The 25,734-nt window shown below is 50.2% G+C and overlaps 10 protein-coding genes across 10 annotated transcripts; 7 read left to right on the top strand and 3 right to left on the bottom strand.

Annotated features, from left to right (window-relative positions):
- Positions 1–371: 371 nt before the first annotated feature.
- F9C07_2230658 (phosphatidic acid phosphatase) lies at positions 372–1,940 on the top strand (the record flags this gene model as incomplete). Its single annotated transcript, XM_041290746.1, has 5 exons — positions 372–436; positions 508–534; positions 605–1,095; positions 1,154–1,165; positions 1,216–1,940. 5 exons carry the CDS (start codon positions 372–374, stop codon positions 1,938–1,940), a joined length of 1,320 nt encoding a protein of 439 aa, XP_041144412.1.
- A 483-nt stretch (positions 1,941–2,423) lies between these two features.
- On the top strand, positions 2,424–3,712 carry F9C07_1390665 (uncharacterized protein). The gene is made up of 2 exons (XM_041290745.2): positions 2,424–2,981; positions 3,061–3,712. The coding sequence occupies exons 1-2, from the start codon at positions 2,907–2,909 to the stop codon at positions 3,589–3,591; spliced, it is 606 nt and encodes a 201-aa protein (XP_041144411.1). The 5' UTR covers positions 2,424–2,906; the 3' UTR covers positions 3,592–3,712.
- Positions 3,713–4,914: 1,202 nt separating this feature from the next.
- On the top strand, positions 4,915–7,451 carry F9C07_4782 (putative molybdenum cofactor sulfurase protein; the record flags this gene model as incomplete). Its single annotated transcript, XM_041290744.1, has 2 exons — positions 4,915–5,014; positions 5,083–7,451. 2 exons carry the CDS (start codon positions 4,915–4,917, stop codon positions 7,449–7,451), a joined length of 2,469 nt encoding a protein of 822 aa, XP_041144410.1.
- Positions 7,452–7,735: 284 nt separating this feature from the next.
- On the bottom strand, positions 7,736–8,393 carry F9C07_4781 (mitochondrial 54S ribosomal protein mL59; the record flags this gene model as incomplete). The annotated part of the gene is made up of 2 exons (XM_041285264.1): positions 7,736–7,777; positions 7,836–8,393. The coding sequence occupies 2 exons, from the start codon at positions 8,391–8,393 to the stop codon at positions 7,736–7,738; spliced, it is 600 nt and encodes a 199-aa protein (XP_041144409.1).
- Positions 8,394–8,583: 190 nt separating this feature from the next.
- Positions 8,584–11,446, top strand: F9C07_2281813 (putative mRNA splicing protein). The gene is made up of 4 exons (XM_041290743.2): positions 8,584–8,831; positions 8,899–9,114; positions 9,170–9,273; positions 9,744–11,446. Exons 1-4 carry the CDS (start codon positions 8,763–8,765, stop codon positions 11,125–11,127), a joined length of 1,773 nt encoding a protein of 590 aa, XP_041144408.1. The 5' UTR covers positions 8,584–8,762; the 3' UTR covers positions 11,128–11,446.
- Positions 11,447–12,059: 613 nt separating this feature from the next.
- Positions 12,060–15,100, top strand: F9C07_2281812 (GTPase activating protein for Arf). Its single transcript, XM_071510526.1, has 4 exons — positions 12,060–12,593; positions 12,668–12,684; positions 12,764–12,904; positions 12,943–15,100. The coding sequence occupies exons 1-4, from the start codon at positions 12,479–12,481 to the stop codon at positions 14,704–14,706; spliced, it is 2,037 nt and encodes a 678-aa protein (XP_071364962.1). The 5' UTR covers positions 12,060–12,478; the 3' UTR covers positions 14,707–15,100.
- Positions 15,101–15,211: 111 nt separating this feature from the next.
- F9C07_4778 (putative mannosyltransferase) lies at positions 15,212–17,717 on the bottom strand (the record flags this gene model as incomplete). The annotated part of the gene is made up of 5 exons (XM_041285263.1): positions 15,212–16,580; positions 16,631–16,777; positions 16,834–17,048; positions 17,101–17,331; positions 17,409–17,717. 5 exons carry the CDS (start codon positions 17,715–17,717, stop codon positions 15,212–15,214), a joined length of 2,271 nt encoding a protein of 756 aa, XP_041144406.1.
- Positions 17,718–18,325: 608 nt separating this feature from the next.
- F9C07_4777 (putative L-ornithine aminotransferase Car2) lies at positions 18,326–20,024 on the top strand (the record flags this gene model as incomplete). Its single annotated transcript, XM_041290760.2, has 3 exons — positions 18,326–18,835; positions 18,904–19,605; positions 19,663–20,024. 3 exons carry the CDS (start codon positions 18,326–18,328, stop codon positions 19,846–19,848), a joined length of 1,398 nt encoding a protein of 465 aa, XP_041144405.1. The 3' UTR covers positions 19,849–20,024.
- Positions 20,025–22,035: 2,011 nt separating this feature from the next.
- On the bottom strand, positions 22,036–22,464 carry F9C07_2104639 (uncharacterized protein; the record flags this gene model as incomplete). The annotated part of the gene is made up of 1 exon (XM_071508981.1): positions 22,036–22,464. One exon carries the CDS (start codon positions 22,462–22,464, stop codon positions 22,036–22,038), a length of 429 nt encoding a protein of 142 aa, XP_071364961.1.
- Positions 22,465–23,072: 608 nt separating this feature from the next.
- On the top strand, positions 23,073–25,028 carry F9C07_2104638 (uncharacterized protein; the record flags this gene model as incomplete). Its single annotated transcript, XM_071508980.1, has 5 exons — positions 23,073–23,106; positions 23,383–23,769; positions 23,819–24,262; positions 24,322–24,731; positions 24,795–25,028. The coding sequence occupies 5 exons, from the start codon at positions 23,073–23,075 to the stop codon at positions 25,026–25,028; spliced, it is 1,509 nt and encodes a 502-aa protein (XP_071364960.1).
- Positions 25,029–25,734: the final 706 nt, after the last annotated feature.

The following is a 25,734-nucleotide window of genomic DNA, read 5'->3' as shown; positions in this document are numbered from 1 at the left end:
CGCCTGTTGCCTTAGGCGGCACCCAATTGAGGTAAATTCGCGACCAAAAATGATCCTTTTATCTTCTTCCTTATATCCAGATTTTTCTTTTTGTTGGAACTTCATTGTTTGGCTTACATGAACTCTCACCTCATTTTGGGGGCTACATTCTTTCATTGATTACCCGGCTCTTACCGCGCAGGATCACGGTTAAGTTACCTGGAATAATCCGTCTTGTGCAGCGCTAAAGCTGCCTAGCACCTCAGGTGTGTTCACCGCAGCGATAATGAGTTGCTGTCCCTTGCTGTACAAGAGCTGACAGAAACCCGATTTTTAGGAAATCTCTACGGAAATCTTATGATTTCATTTGTTCCCAACGCATCTCCACGAAAATGGGCCATCTTCCCTCCAAACTACCGTTCTCAAAGCGGCGGTTAAGGCCGCGCATTGTTATCTCGTGGGTCTCGATTTAATTCTGATTCATGGCACATCATGCGCATGTTGCTAACCATGATTCGGCATTTGCAGATACATTCTTGACTATGTGATTCTTGTGTTCGTGCACCCTAGACCCGCTGATATACACCCCCGAGGCTATGCTAACGAGATAATGTCACGATTGCAGCGCATGTATCGCCGGCTTTTACATCCTCGACTCTATCGAGCCGTATCATCAGCATTTCTCCTTGAACAATATTTCCCTTATGTACCCTTACGCTGTCCATGAGCGCGTGTCCATCCCACTCGCCCTTTGTATCTCCGGGGTGGCTCCTTTGATTATAATTGCGGTCTATACACTCTTGATCGATGGGCTGTTTTCTCACAACAAACCCGTGGACCCGACTTCTGGTAAAAGGAAGCTGACAGGCCCATACCGGTTCAAGGACCGACTGTGGGAGTTCAATTGCGGTTTCCTTGGCCTTCTACTGTCCCAAGGCCTTGCGTTTCTCATTACCCAGGTTCTCAAAAATGCTTGCGGCAAACCCAGACCAGACATCATCGATCGATGCCAACCCCGACCAGGAAGTGAGGATCCATTCCGTGGCTTGTCGAATTACACAATCTGCACGGGTGATCCGGCGATCATCAAGGACGGTTTTCGTTCTTGGCCTTCAGGTATGATCCAATACTTCGGAACTTGGCCCTATTTCCAGGATGCTAATACGTTTTGCAGGACACAGCAGCTGTGAGGAACTCTCTGTATCTGGAGGTGATCTTATACTGACAACGCTCTAGCCTCCTTTGCTGGATTGTTTTATCTGACACTGTGGCTTTGTGGGAAGCTGCATTTTATGGACAACCGCGGTGAGGTATGGAAGGCGATAATCATTATCATTCCTTGTATTGGCGCCACCCTTATCGCAGTGAGTCGGATTATGGACGCGAGGCACCACCCCTTCGATGTGATCACCGGCTCGCTTCTGGGCATTGTCTGTGCCTACATCGCATACCGCCAGTACTTTCCCTCAATCACAGAGCCTTGGAAAAAGGGACGAGCGTATCCGATTCGGTCTTGGGGTAGGGATCCGGTCGTCCCAAGCGAAGCTGCCCCTCTTGTGACCACCAACGAAAGCACTGTGGCTCTGCGGAATCCCGAGGAGGAACGACTCAATGCATCTGGTGTACCTGACACTAGAGACCCTACTCAATTACGCGCATCAAGGTATATGCCTCCAGCTAACAACCCATACGCCACTAATATGTATGGCCGCGATGACGACGGACATTGGTCGTCTTCAAGTGAGGATGTTGCCGATGGATATGAAATGCAACATGGTTACGCTCGGACACAGAATCCGACATACGGCGGACAGCTTCCTCGCTACGAGACTGATACATCATATCACTCCCAGATGCAACCCCAAGTTACAGGAGTCAGCGTGTCCCATCCACCGCCGATAACGACCATTCGCTCTGATGGTGAAAGGGAATTGACGGACGTGCCACCGCGAGCATTTTAAGATGAACCTTAATTTTAAGAAACATTTTGGCTTACAGCCAGTGCCACGAACATCATGACTTTCTTTTGGATCAGACATGGGGGATTTAGGAGGACTTACGAATTTCTATAACTGTGTGGGGTTAGGTTATGGACATAGTTGGATACACCTCGGAGCTTGGCTGGTATATTTGTTTAGGAGAAGACATTCCGATTTCTAGACATCGCAACTGATTTGCATTGTCAATCTCTGAGATACCGCATGATATGTATGAATAATGGCGTTTGGAATGAGAATTACTTTTCCCGTCTCATTTGGCTACTTGTTGGTCTTGAAAGTGCGATAAAAATAGGTGACAGATAAGCTAGGGATCATCAACCGTGGCTCTAGAACCTCGTGGCCGCCCCACGTCCCAAACAAACAACGGCGTCAGTAAACAACTGCTTGCTCGCAGATGCACCACGAGGACGATTGACCAGGGGTGGTGTTGTTCCTTCTTATTGACCAGTGTCTAGACGAAGTTTCACTAAATGTTTTAGAGGCATGTTTTCTAAGGTACTACTCTACCGTTTTGTTGTCTGTTGGGCGCAATGTTCCCGTTTCCCAGCCACCCCGCAGTCGCATTTTACCAGCCACCTTCATTCGGCCATGGCCGCAACTTGCATATTTTTCTTCTTATTTTCCTTCCCCTAAGCCGCTTTACTCTGAACCCTGCATAACTGTTTCTGCATAGAATCTTGCCCTGTCTTTCCTCGTGCGGTTGTGGTAGCGAGTTAAAACCCATACGGTCCATCTCCCGGTCAACGCAGGTCCCGATTTCAATCTGGCCGTTATACGAGAACCTATTCATCACATCTGGGATGACGCTATAGCTACTCAACTGCGACCTGTCAAGATTATCATAAGATCGGTATCGAGTCTCTCTACTCACATCTCTGAATCGCTGTCAGCTGGTACCGACGATCGTCGTGTGGAAAGGCTACCAAGATGATCGGCAGTTTTTTCTTCATTTGCAATCGCCTTGTGGAGATTATTTTTCTGATACCAATCATTGGAATGCTGGTAAGGCTGACATACCAGACACATCCGCCCCAGCTGTCTGGTTGCACTGGCATGAGTCTAGACTCTAACATGAAAGCAGGCTTACTTTATCGACGGATATCTCAAGGCCAATGTGATCACCCCGACCTACATCCTCGTGCTTTTCATCGTCAGCACTATCGCCGTCTTCTGGTGCTTTGACACCTTAATCCGTCACGCGACCACCAAGCGCTCAGCCGCCTTTGTCGCTTTCGTTGATCTCCTCTTCTTCGGCGCGTTCATTGCAGGGGTCTACCAACTGCGCTTCATCGCCAATGCCAACTGCTCCCATTGGGATGGGGGCTCTGTGTGGGTCTCCCTTGGGCCCTTTGGAGCCTATGGTTACCGCACGGGCAACCCGCTGGCCCTGCAAGTCAACAAACATTGTGCGATGTTGAAGACCTGCTTTGCGCTAGGCATCATCGAGGTCGTGTTCTTCTTCTGGACCGCCTTTTGGGCGCTCTTTCTACACAGTCGGTCCGATGTGGTTGTTAAGGAGACAACAACAATTCGGAGGAGAAGTCACAGCAGTCGGCGTGGACATGGACACCGTCGGAGCTCCAGCCATCGCCGGCCGCAATATGTGGTCTAATCAAATTTCCTCCGTTTCGCTTACTTTTTCGCATTACTTTCCTCGAACGGTTTATGATTTACGGATACGACTTGAATGACTTAGATAATGGGAAGCCAAAAGCGCTAAAGAAAAAATCACAAAAAAAAAAGAAAAGAAAAGAAAAGAAAAAGAAAAACGGAAAAAGGGAGTAGGAAATGACGCCCCCACCAAGAGAGAGACGAAGATTGGTAATGAAACTACGAGATGTGACAGTGTTGTGATGATTATGATACTAGTTGGAAGACAACACGCTTTTTGTTTATTGGACTTTGGACTCCATAGCTGCGTTCGCCCGTGTCGGGTGCTCTTCTCTGATCCTGTGATGCTTTGTATACGTTGTTTTCGGGGCCAGACCTTTCACAGGCTCAACCCGATTTGGCATAATCCTGCACAACTTTGCTTTCCTTGTGATATTATGAGTCATGATTTTCATCTAATTGACCTTTCTATGATAATTTGGAGAATGCATTCACCTAAGCACTAGGCCGTCAGCAAGACGACTAGGTACCCGAGATATATATCCATTGGTCCGGAATGGGATTTTCAGGTCACACATGTGGTCTACCGGGAAGATCCCTACGTTAGTTCGTGAGCAGGTAGAGTATAGTTCATTTAGTGACGAACTGCTCAGGCAGCCTCAAGCGGCGACATATGTGATAGAAGGATATAGTTCCTATTAGCGTGGCGGGTAATCCTCCAATCTAAGTTCCCGGAGACGGTGGCTTCCGATCGCCCCGCGTCCGATAAGGGCCCCATGAACAGTGGGGCAGCTGAATTCCCATCACATCTCATTCTCTCGATCAATGTGACTGCTGGTTGAAATCCTCATCCTGTCCTGAATCCAGCGTGATGCATTCTCTAGGGTTACATGGTCCTCTATCCGACACCCCGAATTGTCAGCTCCTCAATCGCTGCGACGAGAAGACCAAAATTGAGACAAGAGTTCCACCTCGGTGACCTCCGATGGCGACTTACATGCACGTATCAGCACCTCCAACTCTTACCCATCCGCCGCTAATCCGCTCCATATCACGATCCTCTAGACCAAGCTACACTCATAGCACCTGGATCACATTGCATCATCAGCGTCTACGACTGTCACGCCGATGTTGTCTCCAAAAATTCGAATGACGATTGGCCAGGTTCAACGTTCTATCCCTCACAAGGTCACCTGTCGCCACTGATCCTTGCTCTACCGGCACATTTCTTCCTCAACCCGGGCATTTATAAAGGCCGCGCTGGCTGCTGGAAAGTGACACTGGCACTGCTCAAACACCTTTGACATTATCACTACGTGAAATCATGCAAGCCAAAACCAAAACTGAGAGCCGTGCGGAATACTGTACCGGGTACTCGGAGGACGTGGACGTTATCCGAGAGCGGGAGTATCCATTTCTCAAAGGTGGGCCTTTTAAGACCGAACTCTAGAAGCCCGAGGCATATCCAGAGTTGTGCTAACATTATATCAAGATACGACCTATTTAGACCATGCCGGCACAACGCTATACCCCAAGTCGTTGATCGACTCCTTCGCACGCGATTTGACTTCGAACCTTTTCGGCAATCCTCATTCTCGATCTTCATCATCCCAGTTGTCTACACAACGTATAGATGATATCCGCCTCAGGGCACTTCGCTTTTTCAATGCGGATCCGGATGAGTTCGATCTCGTATTCGTAGCGAATGCTACGGCTGCCATCAAGCTAGTGGTAGATGTGTTCCGAGACTCATCGCCACAAGGATTCTGGTATGGATACTTTATAGATGCGCATACGAGCTTGGTAGGAGCCCGGGAGATAGCGGAAAGGGGGCATAGGTGCTTCCTAACCAGTGGTGAGGTCGAGCGGTGGATAGCGGATTTGGCCACCGATCAAAAGAACTTTCCCAGACTATTCGCATACCCGGGGCAGTCGAATTTGAACGGTCGTCGTTCTCCTATGCAGTGGTGTAAGAAGATACGGGATGGGAGTTCGGGCGCAGGAAATGTCTATACCCTGCTTGATGCTGCGTCTCTCGTTTCCACTTCACCCCTTGACCTGAGTGACGCATCCGCTGCGCCTGACTTCACAGCGCTCAGTTTCTACAAGATTTTCGGATTCCCCGATCTCGGTGCCCTGATAGTGCGCAAAAGTGCAGCAGGCATTATTGAGAAACGCAAGTTCTTCGGCGGCGGGACGGTGGATATGGTCCTGGCTCAAGGAATGCCATGGCATGCAAAGAAATCCACGATCCACGAGTGCTTAGAGGATGGCACTTTGCCGTTCCATAACATCATCGCCCTTGATTCTGCGTTGTCTACACATGGGCGTCTTTTTGGATCGATGAGCAATGTCTCGTTCCACACGCGCTACCTGGCAAAGCGGCTACACAACCGGTTGGCCGCGATGACCCATTTCAATGGGCAGAAAGTTTGCCATTTGTACATGTCCCCAGAATCAGACTTTGACAATTCCACTCAAGGACCGATCATTGCATTCAATATACGGAATAGCTCTGGTGCGTGGATTGGAAAGTCTGAAGTTGAGAGGCTCGCGAATGTCAAGAAGATACATATCCGGTCAGGATCTCATTGCAATCCGGGAGGAACGGCAACTAGCCTTGGCTGGACTGGGCCTGAATTGCTTCGTAACTTTTCCGCTGGACTACGCTGTGGTGATGATCACGACGTCATGGATGGGAGGCCCACTGGCATTCTAAGAGTCAGTCTCGGCGCAGTCAGCAATCTCAGAGATATTGACGCATTCGCGAGGTTCATTGACGAGTTTTACATCGAAAAGGAACCGGAATTTGTATCACTGGTTCCACCGATGGAAGTTGTTTTGCAAGAGCCCAGCTTCTACGTGGAGAGCCTTTCAGTGTATCCAATCAAGAGCTGTGGAGCGTTCAAGGTTCCTGATGGTCAACGTTGGGAGATCAAAAGAGAAGGTCTCGCATGGGATCGAGAATGGTGCCTTATCCATCAAGGTACTGGCGCCGCTCTCAGTATGAAGAAATATCCCCGCATGGCCCTGATACGGCCGGTCATTGACCTGGAGCGTGGTGTTTTACGCATTACTTGTGGGTCTGATTCAAAAGAGCTGGAGGTCTCGCTCCGCCGTGAAATCACCAATCTAGTCACCACCTCGCTGTGTCAGAGCGCGAAATCCTCCAACGTCTGCGGTGACCGAGTAGTTGTCCAGGCTTATTCCTCGCCTACCGTAGCCTCCTTCTTCTCTAACTTCCTTGGTGTACCGTGTACACTCGCAAGGTTCCCGCCGCAGATTTCCAACAGGATATCAAATCCCACTCGTTCGTCTAGAAGGAGCCAGAGAGCCCTCATGCCTGGCTCTTTCCCGGAAGACCCATCACCGACATCTGAACAACCACCTATACTCCTATCCAACGAGAGCCCGATCTTGCTCATTTCTCGCTCGTCAGTGAATCGCCTGAACGAAAACATCAAGTACAACCCCAGACCTAGTTATAGCACTCCAGCGAAGGCCGTAGAAGCTGATGTCTTCCGCGCCAACATTGTCGTCGCCGAGAATCTTCACCAACTAGCCAACGCCGAGCGTCCATACATAGAAGACACTTGGGAGTCATTCTCTGTTGGACCGGAACAGCTGTGCTTTGATGTGCTCGGGTCATGTCAACGGTGTCAGATGGTCTGCGTTGACCCATATACTGGCACCCGTCGAGAGGAGCCTTATTCAACACTGGTGAAGACGAGGAAGATCAACAGCAAGATCGTGTTTGGGAGACACACTTCTCTATCTAACATGGAGCTTTCGCAGGGTGCTGGCAATCCTAAATCTTGCACTGTTATGGTAGGGGACGTTGTGACACCGCAGATTGCTTGAACTAGTCGTACGTAAATAATCAATGCATCACTCTTAAAGCCTTTGCTCATGCGTTGTATAATCACCCGTCAAGAAACAAGGTAGATAGCATGATTTATCGAAAGATGGACAGTATCTACGTCCAATATGCAGGTTTAATGAGTATCTATTTGTACATATATGAGAACAAGAACTCCCGTCCAAACCCCAACAATGATCAATGGAGCCGTGCGATCTGAGGACCGGCAAAAGATATAACATTACATAAAATCTCACAGTAGCGAAAAAGGTAGCCAAGAAAGCATTTACCTCTTGGGCCATTGCTTCCAGCCACGACCGTGACCTCTCTGTGAGCCAGAGGGTTAGCGTATGAGGAAACTTTCCCGATTGAAATTGAAAACTCACCTGCTTCCACAACCGAATCATCTCTGGCATCTCCATCATAGCCTTGCGTCTCTCCTCCAAGCGGGACTCCATTGTCCGTTCCCACTTGTGACCCTTGACCTTCTGTCCAATACCGGTACCCTTGATCTGTAATCCTCGCTCCTCCCTTCTCGTCTCCTTAAACTCGGTCGATTTGCGGCCTGGAGGTAGTAAAGCCTCAACGTTGTACTTCTTAGCCAGTTTCACCAGATCGGCCTGTGTCCGAAGTCCATATCTGGGGCCAATCCACTTGCCCGTGCGGAAGTTCTTGCGAGGCAAAAATGGGTTGGGATGATCTGGGTTGGAGTAAAGGATAGCTCGGGACGGAGAGTACTCGGTGGGGTCTGGCCGCTTGTGACCTTTCGCATCTCTGTTGGGTGTGTAAGGCGATGGGAGAGACTCCGCATTGACTTCTTCTGTGGGCTCTGGGCGTGGTGCCACGGCCGCGGAATAGATTTGCGGAGGATAGCGGGCAAAGAAGTTGCGTAGTCGTTGAGGAAGCTTGTACACCAAGCTGCCAGCTGCTTGGGGGGTCGACATGATGGAATGTTTTGTCACACCTGTTTTTTGCCGGGCGAGACAAAATTCCGATCAGGTCAGTGGGTGAGAATGGGATCTTGTCGATTGATCACGGGGAGCGCTTCCAGATGCTCGTCCAAGTTGAAATTGAAATGGGCGCTAAGCCACATTTGGGTGAGGCTCGGCAAAAAGTAAAAAAGGGCGCGGGTGTGGCTGGAGAGTTCTGAACTCTTCCCTTGCGGAACCTAACGTCCATTCTCCTGTCGTTGCCTGTTGTGTTTGTGTCTCCCTTCTCTATTTGCATCGGGGTCGCTATCTCTCATCGCTGAGTGTGATTCCATACCTTGCGCATCGTTAAGCGCCATAATTAGTCTACGATCGACGCCCATCATGGCGGATTATAACTATGGAGGCTCCGAGGAGGAAAATGCGGAGTTGAGGAAGCTGGAGGCCGAGTTGGTATGATACGTCTATTCCCTGTTCTAGGCCTATGCGGCCCTTGACTTACAATCCGTTACACATATAGCTCGATGACCCGGATAACTTCGAGACCTGGGAACGACTAGTTCGCGCTGGTGAGGCGCTCGAAGGAGGAATAAACCGCAACTCCAACCCGCAAGCTATCACCACCGTCCGAAATGTCTACGACCGATTCCTCGCCAAGTTTCCATTATTGTTCGGATACTGGAAGAAATATGCCGACCTGGAGTTTTCTATTACCGGAACGGAGGCAGCAGATATGGTATGGATCATCGCTCTAGACTCTTTCTCCCCAGTGTTCATCGCTGATTCTGTAGGTTTACGAACGAGGTGTTGCCAGCATCTCTCCATCGGTCGACCTTTGGACCAACTACTGCTCCTTCAAGGCGGAGACTTCCCACGATGCCGACGTCATTCGAGAGTAAGTATACTAGCGCTGGTTTCCTTCCTCCCCCCCCTGTAACCGTTACCAAGGCAGCACGGACATTGTTGTGGTGTCGAAACCGCATAATGCAAAAAGCGTTGACAACAGTTCCCTTCAATGATGGGTGAGATGTTTGCCTGACCCGGATTCAACTGGAGTTACTTCTCACCCATGACATTCTCAGGCTGTTTCCTTGCCCTTGAACATTGTTGCTTTCAGACCAAGCATCATTCCTTGCACGGGTATCAAGCCCAGTGACTCTGTCCGGTGGATCCTATGCTGCGTACGATGCAGACGGGGGAAGCGTTTCACAATTTGCTCACCTTAGTCGTTCAATTGTTTGGGTTCGCACTGAAGATCAAATGCTCATGTTTGCCATCCTTGCCAACTCCCTTTGCCTCTCGCCCTCCCGTCCCCGGACCTGTGGCTGGCGAACTTAAATTGCTAACGTGTATTCACTTTTGCAGACTATTTGAACGTGGTGCTAGCAGTGTTGGTCTAGATTTCCTTGCACACCCATTCTGGGATAAGTATATCGAGTTTGAGGAGCGAGTGGAAGCCTATGACAAGATCTTTGCTATTCTTGGCCGTGTCATCCACATCCCAATGCATCAATATGCACGTTACTTCGAGCGTTATAGGCAGCTCGCACAGACTCGTCCGGTCGCAGAGCTAGCTCCCCCGGAGACACTGTCTCAGTTCCGCGCAGAGCTTGATGCTGCTGCCGGACATGTTGCTCCGGGCGCAAAGGCCGAGGCCGAGGTCGAGAGGGATATCCGACTGCGTGTTGATAGTTATCACCTCGAAATCTTCTCCAAGACACAGACAGAAACCACAAAGCGTTGGACATATGAGTCCGAGATCAAGCGCCCATACTTCCATGTGACTGAACTGGATGAGGGTCAGCTGTCTAACTGGAGAAAATACCTCGACTTTGAGGAGACCGAGGGTTCATACCCACGCACTCAGTTCCTGTATGAGCGCTGTCTGGTCACATGTGCCCACTATGACGAGTTCTGGCAACGCTATGCCCGGTGGATGGCCGCACAGCCTGGCAAAGAGGAGGAAGTGCGGAACATCTACCAGCGCGCAAGCTATCTGTATGTGCCGATTGCCAACCCGGCTACTCGCCTTCAGTATGCATACTTCGAGGAGATGTCGGGACGGGTAGATGTAGCCAAGGAAATCCACGGCGCCATCCTCATTAATCTCCCCAATCACGTTGAAACAATCGTATCTCTGGCTAATATGTCTCGCCGTCACGGTGGGCTCGAGGCGGCCATTGAGGTGTACAAGAGTCAGCTCGACTCGCCACAGTGTGACTTGGCCACCAAGGCGGCTCTTGTCGCGGAATGGGCCCGACTTCTGTGGAAGATCAAGGGCTCGGCTGAGGAGGCCCGGCAGGTGTATCAACAGAACCAACAGTTCTACCTTGACAGCCGGCCATTCTGGACGAGTTATCTTACATTCGAGTTGGAGCAGCCCACAAGTTCCGAGACGGAGAATGTCCAGTACGAGCGTATTAAGCAGGTCATTGATGACATCCGATCTAAGAGCAGTCTTACTCCAGACGCTGTGAAAGAAGTTGTGCAGATCTATATGGTCTACTTGCTTGAGCGAGGAACAAAGGACGCGGCGAAGGAGTACATGACTCTGGATCGCGAAGTCCATGGTCCAGCGTCTGTTGCTCATGCAAAGACCGGTGCCGCGGCTCAAGCCCAAGCCCAAGCGCCTCCAAGTGCCAACCAAGCTACTCCTGTCCCTGAAGCCCCCGCGGTTCCCACCCCGCCGCAGCCCAATTCCTATGCTTATTATCAACAAGCTCCCGTCAATGGCACTACAGCTGCCTAGTCGGCCCATGTTTGTATCACCCTCCCCAGCCTGAGCACGAGGTGAATGACTCTGTGCAGAACCTCCAGGTGACTCACCTTGTGTAGAACAGTACTTGACTTCTGATTTCCTTAGCGACATGGCTTTTCGAGGGGGCGGAAGTTATCTCGTCGGCTGCTTGCCCGTTTCTCGATTGCTTATTTTCCCTTTTTTCTCTCTTTGCCTCAAATGATATCATGGACTCTATTGGGTGGAATTTTACGAGCTTGGACACTCCCCTTGTATTCTAATGCCTAGGTAGTTTATTCTCAATACATTCCCACGGACTTGAAGTGGCCATGTCTTCGTCCAAGCACTTGTAGCCCGGCCTGTAATGTGAGATGAGTACTTCGGCCCTGAGCTGTTGGGGACCAAGTAAGTCCTCAAACGGCCTGTAACAGGGAAGAAAATAGAGGTGATGGTATGAACATGATGTTGGTAACTGGCGAATACTCTCGCACTTGAAGAGAAGACTCCCAACCTTAGCAATGTGTCTAATCCACTTCTTCCTTCCTGGACAGTATCTGCAATTCCAGTTCTCTTTGCGTTGCATTGCTCCTGCTCAGTTGCTGTTTGATACGAGTGGAGAACCGTTCTATATACGGGACCCTGTTGTTTCAGGCTATGAATAGACATGGACATATCGATAGTCATCGAAAGGGTGTGTGTATCATTTGTAGAATTGGGATAAATGAGTGGTAGTCAATCTTAAAAATAGGGTGCAAGCATGGTCCATGTGGTAATATTAGAGTCGAACTGATGTTCCTAAATTTGTGGTAATTATTCAATCTAAAATACTTCGAAAACGGGCATTTGCTCCGGGTACTAAGCAGAAGGAACCCACCCTGGGCCTGAAAAAACCGCACTATAGGGACGATGGAGACTTGATAGCGTGGGAGACCAATATAGTAATTCCATGCCTTAGGAACCACTAATGATCAATATCTTTCCCCACACCCACTGCACATCTCACTCCTTTTACTCCTCGACTGACGCACACACACATATTCTTTTCTTTTTGTTTGTATTTACTGTTACCCCTGGTACATATATATATTGTTCGAATTCGTGGAACCCAACTAATCCAAAGAAGACAGAAAACGAATACGATTCGGTCGAAGAAAATATGATTTGCCTCTTCGCCTAAAACAATTCCGACCGCTTGTACTCGGGAAGCTCGGCCCGTTTGCCGTGTTTGAATCCCCTAACGCTACACTAACGCTTTCCTCTCCTCGTCTATCATCTTGCCCCTGACGGGCTTAGAGAAGTATTCACTGTCTTCGTGCGGGGAAATTCAAGCAACTTCTCGCCCTCGCCGAGACCTTCCGCGATTATGGTGGCCGGTATCAGCAAACGCCAGCAGCTCCGCAATGAGCGGGCACTGCAAGATCTTGTTCGGTCGGTTCCTGGCAATGACCGATGCGCCGATTGCCAAGCAATGAATCCAGGTGAGTCCGGTGGAATGTCTTGGTTTCTGCGCTTCTGGAAAATTACGATATTAACGTATGGTGTTACTTGATAGGATGGGCCAGTTGGAATGTATGTAAATCGTCACAGCCGTTGCTTGCAATTTCTCCCCGCGCCGGAAGTACGCAGGATTCTGATATGAAGTGTATAGATGGGTATTTTCCTGTGCATGCGGTGCGCTGCGCTGCACCGCAAGATGGGCACTCATATCTCAAAGGTCAAATCCTTGAGTATGGATAGCTGGACGGCGGAACAAGTCGATGTGAGTGATCGCGTGAGCATTTGCCGAACAGTGCTCTGGAGCTGACGCTGAGGGGAACTCCTTATCAGAACATGAAATCGCACGGGAACAATCTCATGAACAAGATCTTCAACCCTCGGAACGTGAAGCCCCCTGTCCCTGCTGATGTCGACGAGTCCGATGCATGTATGGAACGGTTTATTCGTCAGAAGTACCAACACCGGACCTTAGAAGAGGGTAAACCGAAGCCCCCTAGTCGTGAAGGTACTCGCCGCGATGATCGCTCTCCAGAAGGTTCACCTCCTCCTCTCCCCCCTAAGCCTGCCCGGCCCCATGGACTCGGTCTGCGATCGGCCTCCTCTACGACTAGCCTCCATCGACTATCCAACCGGCAAGCCGCGTCTTCCCGCTTTGAATCCTATGAATCGCCTAGATCAGTCTCACAGGGCATGGGGGCTTCTGTTGGCAATAGCAATGCATCCCACGAGTCCCAGATGGCCACCTTGCGGAGTATGGGCTTTACCAATGAGTATCGAAACTCCGCCGTTCTGAAGGGCTTGGACGGCAATCTCGACAAATCAATCGAGACTCTGGTCAGACTGGGGGAAGGTCCCCCGTCATTGCAAGGTGGAACGCGTGTTCAAACAACCACGGCGAATGATGCTGCTAGACAGCAAGCCTCCAGCAATCCTTTTGATCAATTGGACTCCAAGCCGGCTCAGCCTTCTGGGCAATCCTACAACCCTTTCGATGTTCCTACTCCGCAGCCAGCTGCACAGACGCTCGAGGCATCGTTCCAAAACCTTCAGGTTTCGCAACCGTTATTCCCACACTCGACCGGAGGCTATCCCAACCAACAGCCATCTTTCCCTCAGCCTCTTTACCAACAACCGATCACTCCCCCTGTGATGCCTACAATTTCCCAGGGTGCCGTTGTACAGTCACCGCAACCTGTTGATGGTGGTCAGAACCCCTTCTTCCAATCCGGCAGCTTCACTTCAACCCCAAACCAAACTCCCGGCCTCGCTCAGCCTCAGACAAATCCATTCTTCACTCAACCCCCTTCGCAACTGAACTCGATGCAAACCCCAAGTCAGGCTCCGGCTGGATATCCTCATCCCCCGCGCCATGCCAACACCATGCCTGCCATATCATCCACCTCCCCGTTCGGTACCGCGTCGCCATTCCAGCAGCAGCAGCAGCAACAACAACAAATTCAACCGCCCCAACTTCAAGTACAACCACCCCAGCAAATGCAACCATCCCACAATCCATTCCAACCCATGACGGCGCCTCCAACCCCGCAAAGTGCGGGGTACCAAGTACAATCGCAGCTTGGCCTGCAGGCGCCCGCACAGCATCTAGCCCCACAGCCAACCGGCCGCATAGACAAGAACAGCATCCTGTCATTGTACGGCCTTTCCCCACCACCATCGGCGACGTCAGAGTACTCTCAGCCCCCAAATCCAGCAGGAGCGTTTCCCGGCCCGGGAACAGCACCGGCACCGGCCCCTGGCTATGCCACCACAACACAACCCCAACAACCCACGGACCCTCATTCCGCAGGCACCCGGAACCCCTTCCTAACCAGTCAAGCGCCTGCCGCCGGACTGCCCCAACAGCAACAGCAACAGGCATACCTGCAACAACCCCAACTCCAACCCCAGCCTCAATACACCACCACCTCTCCCTTCACCATGCCCGTGAAATCCAACACCATGCCACCCGCGGCACCAAGCGCTTTCCCAAGACCGCAGGGCCACATGAGCCAGCAAAGCGTCGACATCAACGCCTTCCAAAATGGCCGACACAGTCCCGATGCATTCGCCAGTTTGAGTGCACGGTATGGTTGATTTGATAAGTATATACATTCATACCTTCATATCTACATATCTGCCATTACATATCAATATTCATGCATATCTCCACACCTACTGTTATGTGTAGATATGTATGTATATGGAAAACTTTCGGTACATATTCCGGTCTGCCTGTTGTTGTATTCACAGACCGCTTGAACATGGATCTATATATTGTTCTGTTTCTTTGGCGTATTTGATTGTATTAGTACATTTGATGTGCATCTCAGGCGTTGAAGGAGATCGGATGGGAAGTTGAGGCTTGACTATCGTTGGGGTTTTCGGTCTTATGAAGGCTCGATAGATAGGTATATATATATAGCTTCTTTCTAGTCACTTTGGCAATCTACATATGGAGTTGGACTGGTTATGTGTATAGACTTGGACCAATGAAATTGGATTATAGACTAAGATCGAGTGAGGTATCTATCTAAACTTTGATACAAAATAGAATATATTCAAGGAAGTGAATCAAAGAAACGTAGATGAGAAGGTAAGATTAAGACCAGAGATCCCGATCAACGGCTCTAGTTTTCCTCTTGGAAGATTTTGGCCAGGTCCATGTGGGAAGGGTCCATGAGGACTTCTTCCAGACTGGTAACTGGATTCCGAACCAGGACCGTCTGCGTCGTTCCCAGGGCCAGGACCAGGACCAGGTTGAGGAGGCCGATCGCCCGGACAGAGAGGATGTCCATCGAGTCCAAGGGGAGGATTTCCGCTGACCGGGCGCGTTCTTCCGTAATGTTTCCACGATCCGATCGAATTGACGGTCGCGGTGCTCTAGGGTGCGTTTCCGCGTTGCTGATCGCCAGGCGGCTTGTTCCGTTGGGTCGAGGCACCAGACGATGATGTCGCCTCGGCGACGGGAGTCGTCGTGCCAGGCGGTGTTCCAGGTGCGCCAACATTCGCCGTAGGAGCTGCTGCGGAGAAAGCTGTGAAGGGTGGGTTCTAACTGGGCGAAAAAGATGAGATAGTCGGGCCATTCGTGCGGGGTGGCTTGCTGGTAGGCCTGCGGGCTGGCTTCCAGAGATTTGGAGGAAGCCAGATAGCTGGGCTTCCGAGGTAGATGGCGCAGTCCGCCAACCATGTTCTCGCGCAGGAATTGGCTGGGGTCGTTGTAAAACTGGTCGGCTTCATCGACGTAGACGGCCTTCTGGGGCTCGGTCAAGTCCACGGGTGGTTCACAGGAGAGCGCCCAGGCATGGATGTTCGGATCGACCAGGTGGGAGCGCCATGGGGTGCTGTGGCAGGGCATGAGGAACCCGGCCGTGATCCGCTGCGAAGAACCGGGCGAGTATGCCGATTTGTCAACAGTGGTGTGAGCTTGCTGCTGGTCGCGGAGGTACGAGAGAACGTTGAGGGTCCCAGATGCGTGGTATACAGATGTGTAGATCGCAACGGTGATGTTGACCAGCAACAAAAAGACAAGAGACAGCCGTCTGGGCATATATGCCCCGTTAGAACGAGAGACAGCCGGGAGAAAGAAATCCACTAGGGGCGGGGCCGTCAAGACATGCAGGGAGGGCAGCAATGGGTAAATAAACCGCACTTCCTTATGGGAAATGAGCGACAGCACCAGCGGCATTAATAGACAAATAGCTGCCAACTGAGTTTGCACCGACACGTGCCGAGTGTTTATGGTTGACTGGGACTGGGACAGTGTACGATATAGGCCGACCAGGGTAAAAGGCAGTGCGGTCGTAAGCAGAAGGGGATAGCCTTGGGTCGCATAATAGTGCCAGTCATTCCTCCCATAGTAGACTGCTAGAGACTGGGCTATGTTAAAGTACAGGAATTTTAGTGGCGGAAACGTCCAAAGTCCGTAGTAAAGGCGATCTAGAACGACCGATCCGGTGAGGACAGAAACCCTGGATAGTGATGAGCGACTAGACTCAAAAAACCACGCCGATTAACTTACCCACAAAGCAGAACTTCGCGACAGAGGATCGTCCGCTCCCGCCAAGCGCTCCGAAACCATGCGACACCAGCTAAGCCCATCCAGATCAGGATGTTTGTTGGTCGCAGGATACACGCCAATGCAGCAAGAGTGAGACACTTGCGCAGCCTTACAGGTATTTTTCAGCAAGACTGCTCGTACTATTTTTAATGAATCAAACGTACCTGACAACGACAGCTCCATCACCGGTGTTATCTAGCCCCGTATCTCTAGTAGTGGAGCGCGTGTTCCTCCTCGGTTGAACTGTTGGCGTGGATTCCGACGACCATTCCCAGGGCCATAGATTCAGCGCGACAATTGTAATTGTGGTTTCGAGGCAATTGGATAATGTCCGGGTGGAACAGAACCATTGCCAGGGGCTGAGGACGGTCAAGGCAAGCTATGATCGAGATCAGTCCCCGGATACTCTCAGCGGGCGGATCCTAACATACAGCAGCCCAGGCTTCATGACTGCGACGTCCGTACACGTAACGGGCTAGTTTCCAGGTATACAGATCTCCAATGGCGGAGAGAATGGCCTGCGCAGATTTCGGGGCGACAATGAGGAGATCAGCACGGAATGCGGGGGAGAGACGAAGAGCGCGCGCGGCAAGGTCGGCGATAGAATAAACTGTAGCAAATAGCAGAGGATGGATGGAAGACCGCAGATGGTGTCGCCATTCCTACAGGACGAGACCGTTGGCACCAGTTAGTTTCATTCCGCGGAGATATGTGTCGATGCGCAGATCGTTCCACTGACCCATGTTATCCACGCCCCGTGGGTTTCGCCGAACGCAGTCTGCCACGCCGGTTCAAGCGATTGAAAGAACTCATCGGGTTGAAAAAAGGTGCGAAGGGACAAGGCATTGAGGAGACGGAAGGCGAGGAGGAAGAGGAAGACGTGAGAGGTGGACACAGTCGTTGTGCGTGATAGTGAAGGTGGTGTTGACGTTGATGTTGATGGAGAGGTTGTTGATGCCCACGACGCATAAGATGATGAGGAAGAGGAAGACGACCGCGACGAGGAGAGTTCTAAAGGCGATCTCCGTCGTCGTGAGGAAGTTGACATGGTTGCAGTAGTGGGCACCCCTTACCAGGAACCAGATAAGGCTACTAGTAAGGAGATAAGGATATGGACAGAGTAACGTAAACTTAGATCCGAAAACTGGAGAGAGCGAGAGTCTAACGGGGCTTAACCGGAAATGGAAAGGCGGAAGAAGGGCGAGTCCTTCCAAGTGGTAATGAACGAATTGTGAGTGGGAGAGCGAAGGCAAGAGTGGATCGCGCGAGAGCCATGGGACGGTTTGCATCATAGGCTATGGAGGTCGCGGCTAAACCTGCGCATAGGGGTATGAGACTCTGATACACCTGCACTTAGGGGAATCACGCCTGGCTGCACCTGCACTTAGAGGTATAGTCGCCTTTCCGCTATGCATTTTTTTTACTTGATATCTCGGTGAATTCTCTGGCTCGCTTGGCTCATGCCCACCATCTATCTCATTCTCGTGAATTCTTTGTTCTCTATTTAAACTCGCTCTTCCTCGCTCTCGAGCCCTTGGTTTCCCTCTCCCGCTCTCATATCAGGTCTGACCGTAATCAACATCCCCTCCTTTGTCCCACCATAACCACTATATCCCACCGTCATTTCTCCCTGAATAGATTCTTTTCTTGCCTAACATGGCGGTCAACGGCACAGACGGCACATCCAAGACCAATGGTCACAGTGTAAACAACGGCACTAGTGCCTACCACGCCGCCTCCACCCAAGAGGCGATTCAAGCTGAGAGTGATTTTGCCGCTCACAACTATCATCCTCTCCCCGTCGTCTTCGCTCGGGCTCAGGGCACCTCGGTCTGGGACCCCGAGGGTCGTCACTACCTTGACTTCCTGTCCGCATACTCTGCGGTCAACCAAGGCCACTGCCACCCTAAGCTGGTGGCTGCTCTCGTTGAGCAGGCGTCGCGGGTCACTCTGAGCTCTCGTGCTTTTTATAACGATGTCTTCCCACGTTTCGCCCAATTTGTCACTCAATACTTCGGCTTCGATATGGTTCTGCCCATGAACACGGGCGCCGAGGCTGTCGAGACCGGTATTAAGATCGCTCGTAAGTGGGGATACAAGGTTAAGGGTATTCCGGAGAACCAGGCGGTCGTCTTGAGTGCGGAGAACAACTTCCACGGTCGTACAGTAAGTGCTTCGCCGAGGAAACTATTTATGAGATATTCAGTCAGCTAATCCATCCGTTTCCCGTCTAGTTTGCCGCCATCTCCCTGTCATCTGACCCCGAGTCGCGTGACAACTATGGTCCTTACCTCCCCGGCATCGGTTGCAACATCCCCGGCACTGATAAGCCCATCGCATACAACGACAAGGCCGCTCTGCGGGAGGCCTTTGAGAAGGCAGGCCCCAACCTGGCGGCCTTCCTGGTTGAGCCCATCCAGGGTGAGGCCGGCATCGTCGTCCCAGATGAGGACTACCTGCAGGAGGCGAGAGCCCTGTGCGATAAGTACAATGCTCTCCTGATCTGCGATGAGATCCAGACGGGTATTGCCCGCACTGGTAAGCTTCTCTGCCACGAGTGGAGCGGCATCAAGCCCGATCTGGTGCTGCTGGGCAAGGCCATTTCGGGTGGAATGTATCCCGTCTCGTGTGTTTTGGGCCGTAAGGATGTTATGCTCACCATCGAACCTGGTACTCACGGATCGACTTATGGCGGTAACCCCTTGGGTTGTGCGGTGGCCATCCGGGCTTTGGAAGTTGTCCAGGAGGAGCAGATGGTCGAACGGGCCGAGAAGCTCGGCCACGTCTTCCGCGATGGCCTGAAGGCCATCAACAGCCCGATGATTCAGACCGTCCGTGGCAAGGGTCTGCTCAATGCCATTGTCATTGACGAGTCGAAGACCAATGGACACTCTGCATGGGACCTCTGTATGTTGATGAAGGAGAAGGGTCTGTTGGTAAGTACTTTAAATGTCCAAGCTATTCATGTAAATGGTGCTAATCTCGTCCCCCAGGCCAAGCCAACCCACGAGAATATCATTCGTCTCGCTCCACCGCTCGTGATCACCGATGATGAGATCAAGAAGTCCCTAGAGATCATCGCGGAGGCCGTATCGGAGCTTCCCACCCTGAAGGGTGCCGCCGAGGACAAAGTGATCCCTCCCCCAGAGAAGAAGGTCAAGATCGGCGTTGAGAACTAAAAAGGTTCAAATGAAAAGGGAGAAGATGGGGAGCCCGCGGAAAAAAAAGGGCCACTGACTACCTTGGATAGTCGCCCAGACCCCTACCTCGTCCACATGCTGCGCGTGGGCACCAGCCGACGCAAGACGATCGATCGTCCGTTGAGCGTGGGGATGAACCGAAGGTAGGGTTCTCTCGTTCCAAAAAAGATCGAGATGGATGACTGGACTTGAGAAGGGACGCCAGTTTTACACTGCTCTGATTCGATAACCGTTGTAAAAAGCACCAGGTTTGCCTATGGCTTAACCCTGGATAACAGCTGTATCATGATGAGAATGAGATAATGAATGATGAATTTAACACCATCTGGGATTTTAATGAGAGTAAAAGAAAAGAGAAGAGGGAAAACAGAAAAGAGGGGTTTGGCTGAGGTCGTAGAAGCAGTTGTTGTGTTGCCCGTGACTTTTGGTGCCAAACAAATGCCGCATGGTTGCACTGCCCTAACATCCTCCTTTCTACTCGTTCTTTTTTCCCCCTCAGCACCTCATTCAGCTGCTAGTCCTATCCAGGCCAAATCCGAGAGGATAATTGATCGGGCCGAGGCCTTTCACCTGCCCTCTCACTATGCAGAACTCTCCTGCATATCCTCTCAGGGATAAAATCCTGTAGCCGGGGTCGCGTGCCTCTTATCTTCCACTAAACTAGCCTACTGCTTACATGTTACCCAATGATATGGACCCGATTAATCTCTATCTACTTAAGCTGACGGGGGAAAATAGGCCAGAAGTAATATAAATGGATCCTCATTTCTGCACCGTCAAAAGTGCCGTCCACCCGTAGCGTAGCAAAAGTACTGTACACTGCAGGAAGGCACTTGAACTAGGAGAATGGCATCTAAAATAACTCTCCAATCCTATATACATGCCAGTTGCGATACAGTATGAGCAACTTCTTGTTACAGCTACTAGCGAGAGCTAGATCTGGTACCCATGAAGGATATTGATAAGTGATTTCAGAAACCGATCAGCTACAGGAGAGGTCAACATCTCGTAGTGGGACGAAACGATGGTAGTCCATCAGTTCCCCTATTCTTTGAAGAGCTTCTTAACAAGGAGGTCTATTTAAGGAACAAGTAGCAACACACCTGCCGATAGACTTGGGAAGTGGAGATATATCCTTGGCCTGCTTCAGTACATGTTGAAGATGGCGAAAGATTACCAGCGTTGAATGATGATTCGTGATATGAGGAGGAGCGCTGGTTCGATTAAATAAAAAGGAGATGTACAGCCATAAGTTTAATTTATCGGTATAAGTACGTTAAACTAGCTGTGGTTGGTTACCTTAGTAGCTGATAACGTCTGTGGATTTAATTGTAGTAATGGCGCAAATCGGGTTATCACATCATTTCCCATAGCGTTGAATCCAAACACTCATTTCGTGCTGGTATAGATGTCGGTCTGAACGTTTATAACCAGGATCGAAGGGTTAGTGAGAGTGCAAATATGATGTGCGTCCTGCGCATTCTCAATGTAATGGGTATTCTGGGCATCCTCGACGATTCCGTGATTGTCTGTGTTAGTGGCGAGCTTCTTTTGATCATTATGGTCGGACTCGTCACTCCTCTTCCTCTTATGGTCTGCAGGTGCAAGATGGTACAGTTGAACAAGCTTCTGTTATGTAGAAGTCGTGCGCGGTGGGAGTATCTCGTTCACGAAATATTGGGATTCTCGATTTCGGGAAAGTTTTACGTCTTGTAGATCACAAAGTCTGGAGGGTGGTTCATAATATGTCTCCATAGTCCTTACCTTGTGCTCTAGTAATTAGCTACACCGAGCCATGGGAATAATCCTTTTTATTTCCCTTCTTGCCATACCAATGACCGCGAGACACTACATCCCAGTGCCCGAACTTGCAGTCTTGACTGTTAAATTAGTTAAAGTAATCGCACCAGTGTGCTGAATGAAATCTATGGTCATTCCTCTGCCTTAGAATCTAAGTATTGGCGAAGCTGCTCTGGTCTGTTGATTCCCGTGATCCTCGATGTAGGGTGACTTGACATAACTGACTCGGCCATGTATTTGGCGTTGCCTCCTGTAGTGCTTGTATACCCTAAGATAGTTTAGTGATAGCTCGAGGTTCCATTAAGTGACCTATATCTATGCACTGGAATATCAAATGAACCCTTGCTGTTCATAGTCAACTAACCATCAAACAACTGCTTCCCATGTCTTTCCGAGACCGACCGAGTCTACTAAGATGCAGCTTTGTAGGCGACGGTTGAACTCCCATGCCCAGACAAGTGCTGGTTGCCAAAACTTGAGCGACGCTGATCGTCTCATTCCTTTTATCCTGCACAGATCTGAGTTTTCAATACCTAGCATAGAGCATGCTACGTCGTGATCCTTCCTCGAGAACTCAGTACAGTGTTGAGGAAGGGAGAAGAAAACATTCGGGGATTTGACTTTCTGGTAATCTTGTAGACGCTTCTTCGAGGCACAATATCCTGGTTTGCTAGGCACACCAGAAACCCTCTCTTTTGTCCGGTTGTCGTATTGGAATGGGAGATAGAACTGGCTCATGTCTTGTGTTGCCAGTCCTTTCTTTGTAGCTGCGATTGCCCTAGTGATGTCTCGCATATTTCTGTAGGTTTAGGGTTACTTCCGGTAAGGGCGAGCTGTGAAGAGGTGGGCATTCTCGACGTGGACGGTCAGTGGATTCGACAGATATACCTGCCATAAAGCGAGGATTTCTCTCCGACTGTGACCAGACCTTTTGCGGTACATGGAGGCCTTTTCCTCTATGAGGGCCGTTTGTATTGTTCATGGTGGTGGTGGTGCTTCTGTAGTTCCTATTCCGCCGCTGGGGGCAGCGCTGCGTGTCGTTCGTGATGCTAGTAGACAGTAAGGGTCAGTTCAGTAACGGGAAACGATGATATGCTTATAGGCAAAGAACACCGTGGGCTTGAACTAAGAGAGCCGATAGCCAAGTAAGGCTCCTGCAACGCTCAGATTTGGGTGAGCCGATGCGTAAATGACCGTGACATTGTCTGTGATTTATGTAACCCTAGTTGCAGCTTAAAAAGAGACGTATTCCTCTTGGTTCTCCAGGCTAATCTGGGGGACGTAGTCTTGTTTGTGCCGACATTGAGATCGGGTAAAGACTCTCTAATCTGCTGTTTGGCCCTTTGTGCAAACCCGTTCGGCATTCTGTAGGATGGTTTGATTCTGCCGTCTTTGAACTTGACATGGTTTATGCGATATTTGCCCAAGATCAGGCCGGTAGGCAGTACCCCTTATTAGCATAGAATGATCCGCAACACTGGTGGCCGTACATGTCATATTTACTTGCCACCCTGGTGAGATAAATGAAATCCCAGTTGTTTTGAAAGATCAACGCCCGCGTTGTAGAGACAAGCGGATAAACTCATAAAACCATAATAAAGCATGTAAAGTATGTAAGGCATGCAACGCCTGTCAATCGTCTTAATCGTCAAGTTTCCCGAACTTATTCTCATAGAGATCGATCAGCAAAAGACATCCTTACCTTCAAAATAGCGATTACGCCTCACTTTGATACCGAAGGCGCACATCACCTGTCCATACAGCAAACCCTCTCGAACCCAAGCTGCGCAGCTGACGAACCTCTTTTCATTTTCGAGACAAAATACGGAAATGTCCCCGCTCATCCATTCACGGAGAACATTATCAAGGCATATGACGAAGCCGGTCCCCTTCAAATCTACTTTACCCCAAAAAGCAACTCTCCAGACCAAGAATGGCGCGTGGACCGCAATACCTCCGGAGATGTCACTCTGCAATTCACCGTCCACCCCCGAAAAGTAGACATCACGACCCCAATGGGTCCACGCGTTGACATGCGTCGTGATCAAGGCGGCCTCTGCGCCGTCGGGAGATGGTTCCTGCCCCGAGCGGCAGTCGAGCGTGAGTACCACAATATCGTCGAGTTGGAATCTCGCACGGGCCCCGGAAGGAACGCGCGCCGTGTGGTCGTACGGCGAGGGCCCTGGACCGGTAGCCAAGGACGGGAAACCGGACGTTGTTTCAAATTCAATCTTTATGGTTGGGCCCGTAAACAGTTATCCCGGTACTAGTGACTCGTTTGGTGCGAAAATCTATTGGTTTGGAGAGCTGCCAGAGAATTTGCAGCGGCTGAATCAGTATAATTTTCTGTTGTTTCCGAAATTGGCTGGTTTTTTTCAGCGGGAAGATGCTTCGTACCGCGTGTTTATTCGGAAGGTTATTAGAGGGTTTGGCGGAGGCTCGTGTCTGGAGAGTTATATGCTTGAATATGACGGGATGGGTTGGAAGGAGACGGATGAGGATTTGGTTGCGCTTTTTTCTCATGAAATGATACATAGCTTCTCCCTTATGAATCCGGAGGCGGATGGGTATGATAATGGATGGTATATTGAAGGTAAGCCCGGTTTTCGGTGTTTGTGGTTTGTGAGGAAGGTGATAGCTGATGATGTTTAGGGATCGCGGAGTTTTACTCGATATTCCTTCCGTATCGTTTCGGTCTTCGCGGCTTGGAATATCTGCACAACAGACTGAACGCAGTGCTGCTCGAATACGGTACAAGCCCACGAATTGAGATGGATGCAATTGATGCCCAGCACGAGTTCTACAATGACTGGTATGCAGAGCGGATCCCATACGTGCGTGGCTGTGTCTATCTTTTGCAGATTGATAGCCGTCTCAGGAAGATGACTGGTCGTTTTGGAATCGACCAGAATAGTCCTTTGGACGATATAATTGTCGATATGGGTAAACGCTGGCATCGCGGGGAACAGGTTCTGGCAAGGGACTGGTTAGAATATTTACGTCCTTTGCTAGGAGAGGATATGGATGTCTCGGAGGATTTTCAGAGTATGCTGAGAGGTAAGGTGCGAGATCTGCACGATGTATCGGTAATAAACAAAGACTGGTCTTTGTATTCGTCGATGTAGGAGATTCTGGAAATTGGCTTTGACAAGTCGAGCAACAGTACACGCATAGTTGCGGGTGTTGTTCCCGGTTCAAGGGCTGCTCTTGCTGGACTGAAGGATGAGGATCACATTGTGGCTACGTCACGCGTGAGTCTATGTTATTCATCTCTATCTGCATATTATGAGCTGGTCATTGAGCGGGCTGGTGAGTTTACTACAGATCTCCTACTGGCCGCGCTCATTTACCAAGGCTAGAGTCTGGCAATTGGTGCAGTAATTGGGTGAGAATTCAGGTATGAAGGTCTCCCTGTTGGATAGCCATGATAGGAGACTCTAGAAGTGAGAGAATACTTCTTGCTAAGGTGAACAGAAAATAATGGCTTCGATAATATATTGTGCAAAATGAACGAGATAGGATCGAAATTTCCCTTGCTCTTCCTGGCAGACTATCTGTATTTGTCCAGATAAGTTTTCTGTAGCATTCAAACCGTGCCCTGATCCATGATCAACCCAACCGAGATCAAGGTGATATATCTTGATATATGCAGGGTGTTGGCAGCGGCGGGGTCCCTATCTATTGAATGGCTGCCACAGGCTACTTTCGATTCTCAGGAGTAGAACTAAGGAGCGACGTTTGCGTAGTAGTAATGCAGTCGAACCGCCTGAGCTCGCTAAGGCAACCCAGACCACGAAACCAAGTTAATCATCCTGGATACTCTGCACCTTCTCTCCACTCCTACTCATTTGCCACGAGAATAACCACACTACTATGGAAGAGAACACTGGAGATTCAGCACCAAGTGCTGTGTCCGAAAATTCCCTTAACCATCCGAAACGCATAATCGTACGATCCCATTTAAATCACTTCAACGGCTGTACCTGCCCTATTATAACAATGTTATTAGAGCATATATGACCTCTTCAGGGCGTCCAGCCGATGAGCCTGACCGAAATATCTTTA

The sequence above is a fragment of the Aspergillus flavus genome, chromosome 3, assembly GCF_009017415.1.
Source record: "Aspergillus flavus chromosome 3, complete sequence".
In the NCBI taxonomy this organism is placed as follows: domain Eukaryota; kingdom Fungi; phylum Ascomycota; class Eurotiomycetes; order Eurotiales; family Aspergillaceae; genus Aspergillus; species Aspergillus flavus.
Note: the sequence above shows the minus strand (reverse complement) of the source record. Positions and strands in the feature narration are given on the sequence as shown.

What these genes read in the sequence shown, in the direction of transcription:
- F9C07_1390665 (XM_041290745.2), top strand. Translation starts at nt 2,907, where the DNA reads ATGATCGGCAGTTTTTTCTTCATTTGCAATCGCCTTGTGGAGATTATT. An exon ending in TACCAATCATTGGAATGCTG is followed by an intron (nt 2,982 to 3,060) that starts GTAAGGCTGACA and finishes ACATGAAAGCAG; the next exon opens with GCTTACTTTATCGACGGATA.
- F9C07_2281813 (XM_041290743.2), top strand. Translation starts at nt 8,763, where the DNA reads ATGGCGGATTATAACTATGGAGGCTCCGAGGAGGAAAATGCGGAGTTG. An exon ending in GGAAGCTGGAGGCCGAGTTG is followed by an intron (nt 8,832 to 8,898) that starts GTATGATACGTC and finishes TTACACATATAG; the next exon opens with CTCGATGACCCGGATAACTT. An exon ending in GAACGGAGGCAGCAGATATG is followed by an intron (nt 9,115 to 9,169) that starts GTATGGATCATC and finishes CTGATTCTGTAG; the next exon opens with GTTTACGAACGAGGTGTTGC.
- F9C07_2281812 (XM_071510526.1), top strand. Translation starts at nt 12,479, where the DNA reads ATGGTGGCCGGTATCAGCAAACGCCAGCAGCTCCGCAATGAGCGGGCA. An exon ending in GCGTGAGCATTTGCCGAACA is followed by an intron (nt 12,905 to 12,942) that starts GTGCTCTGGAGC and finishes ACTCCTTATCAG; the next exon opens with AACATGAAATCGCACGGGAA.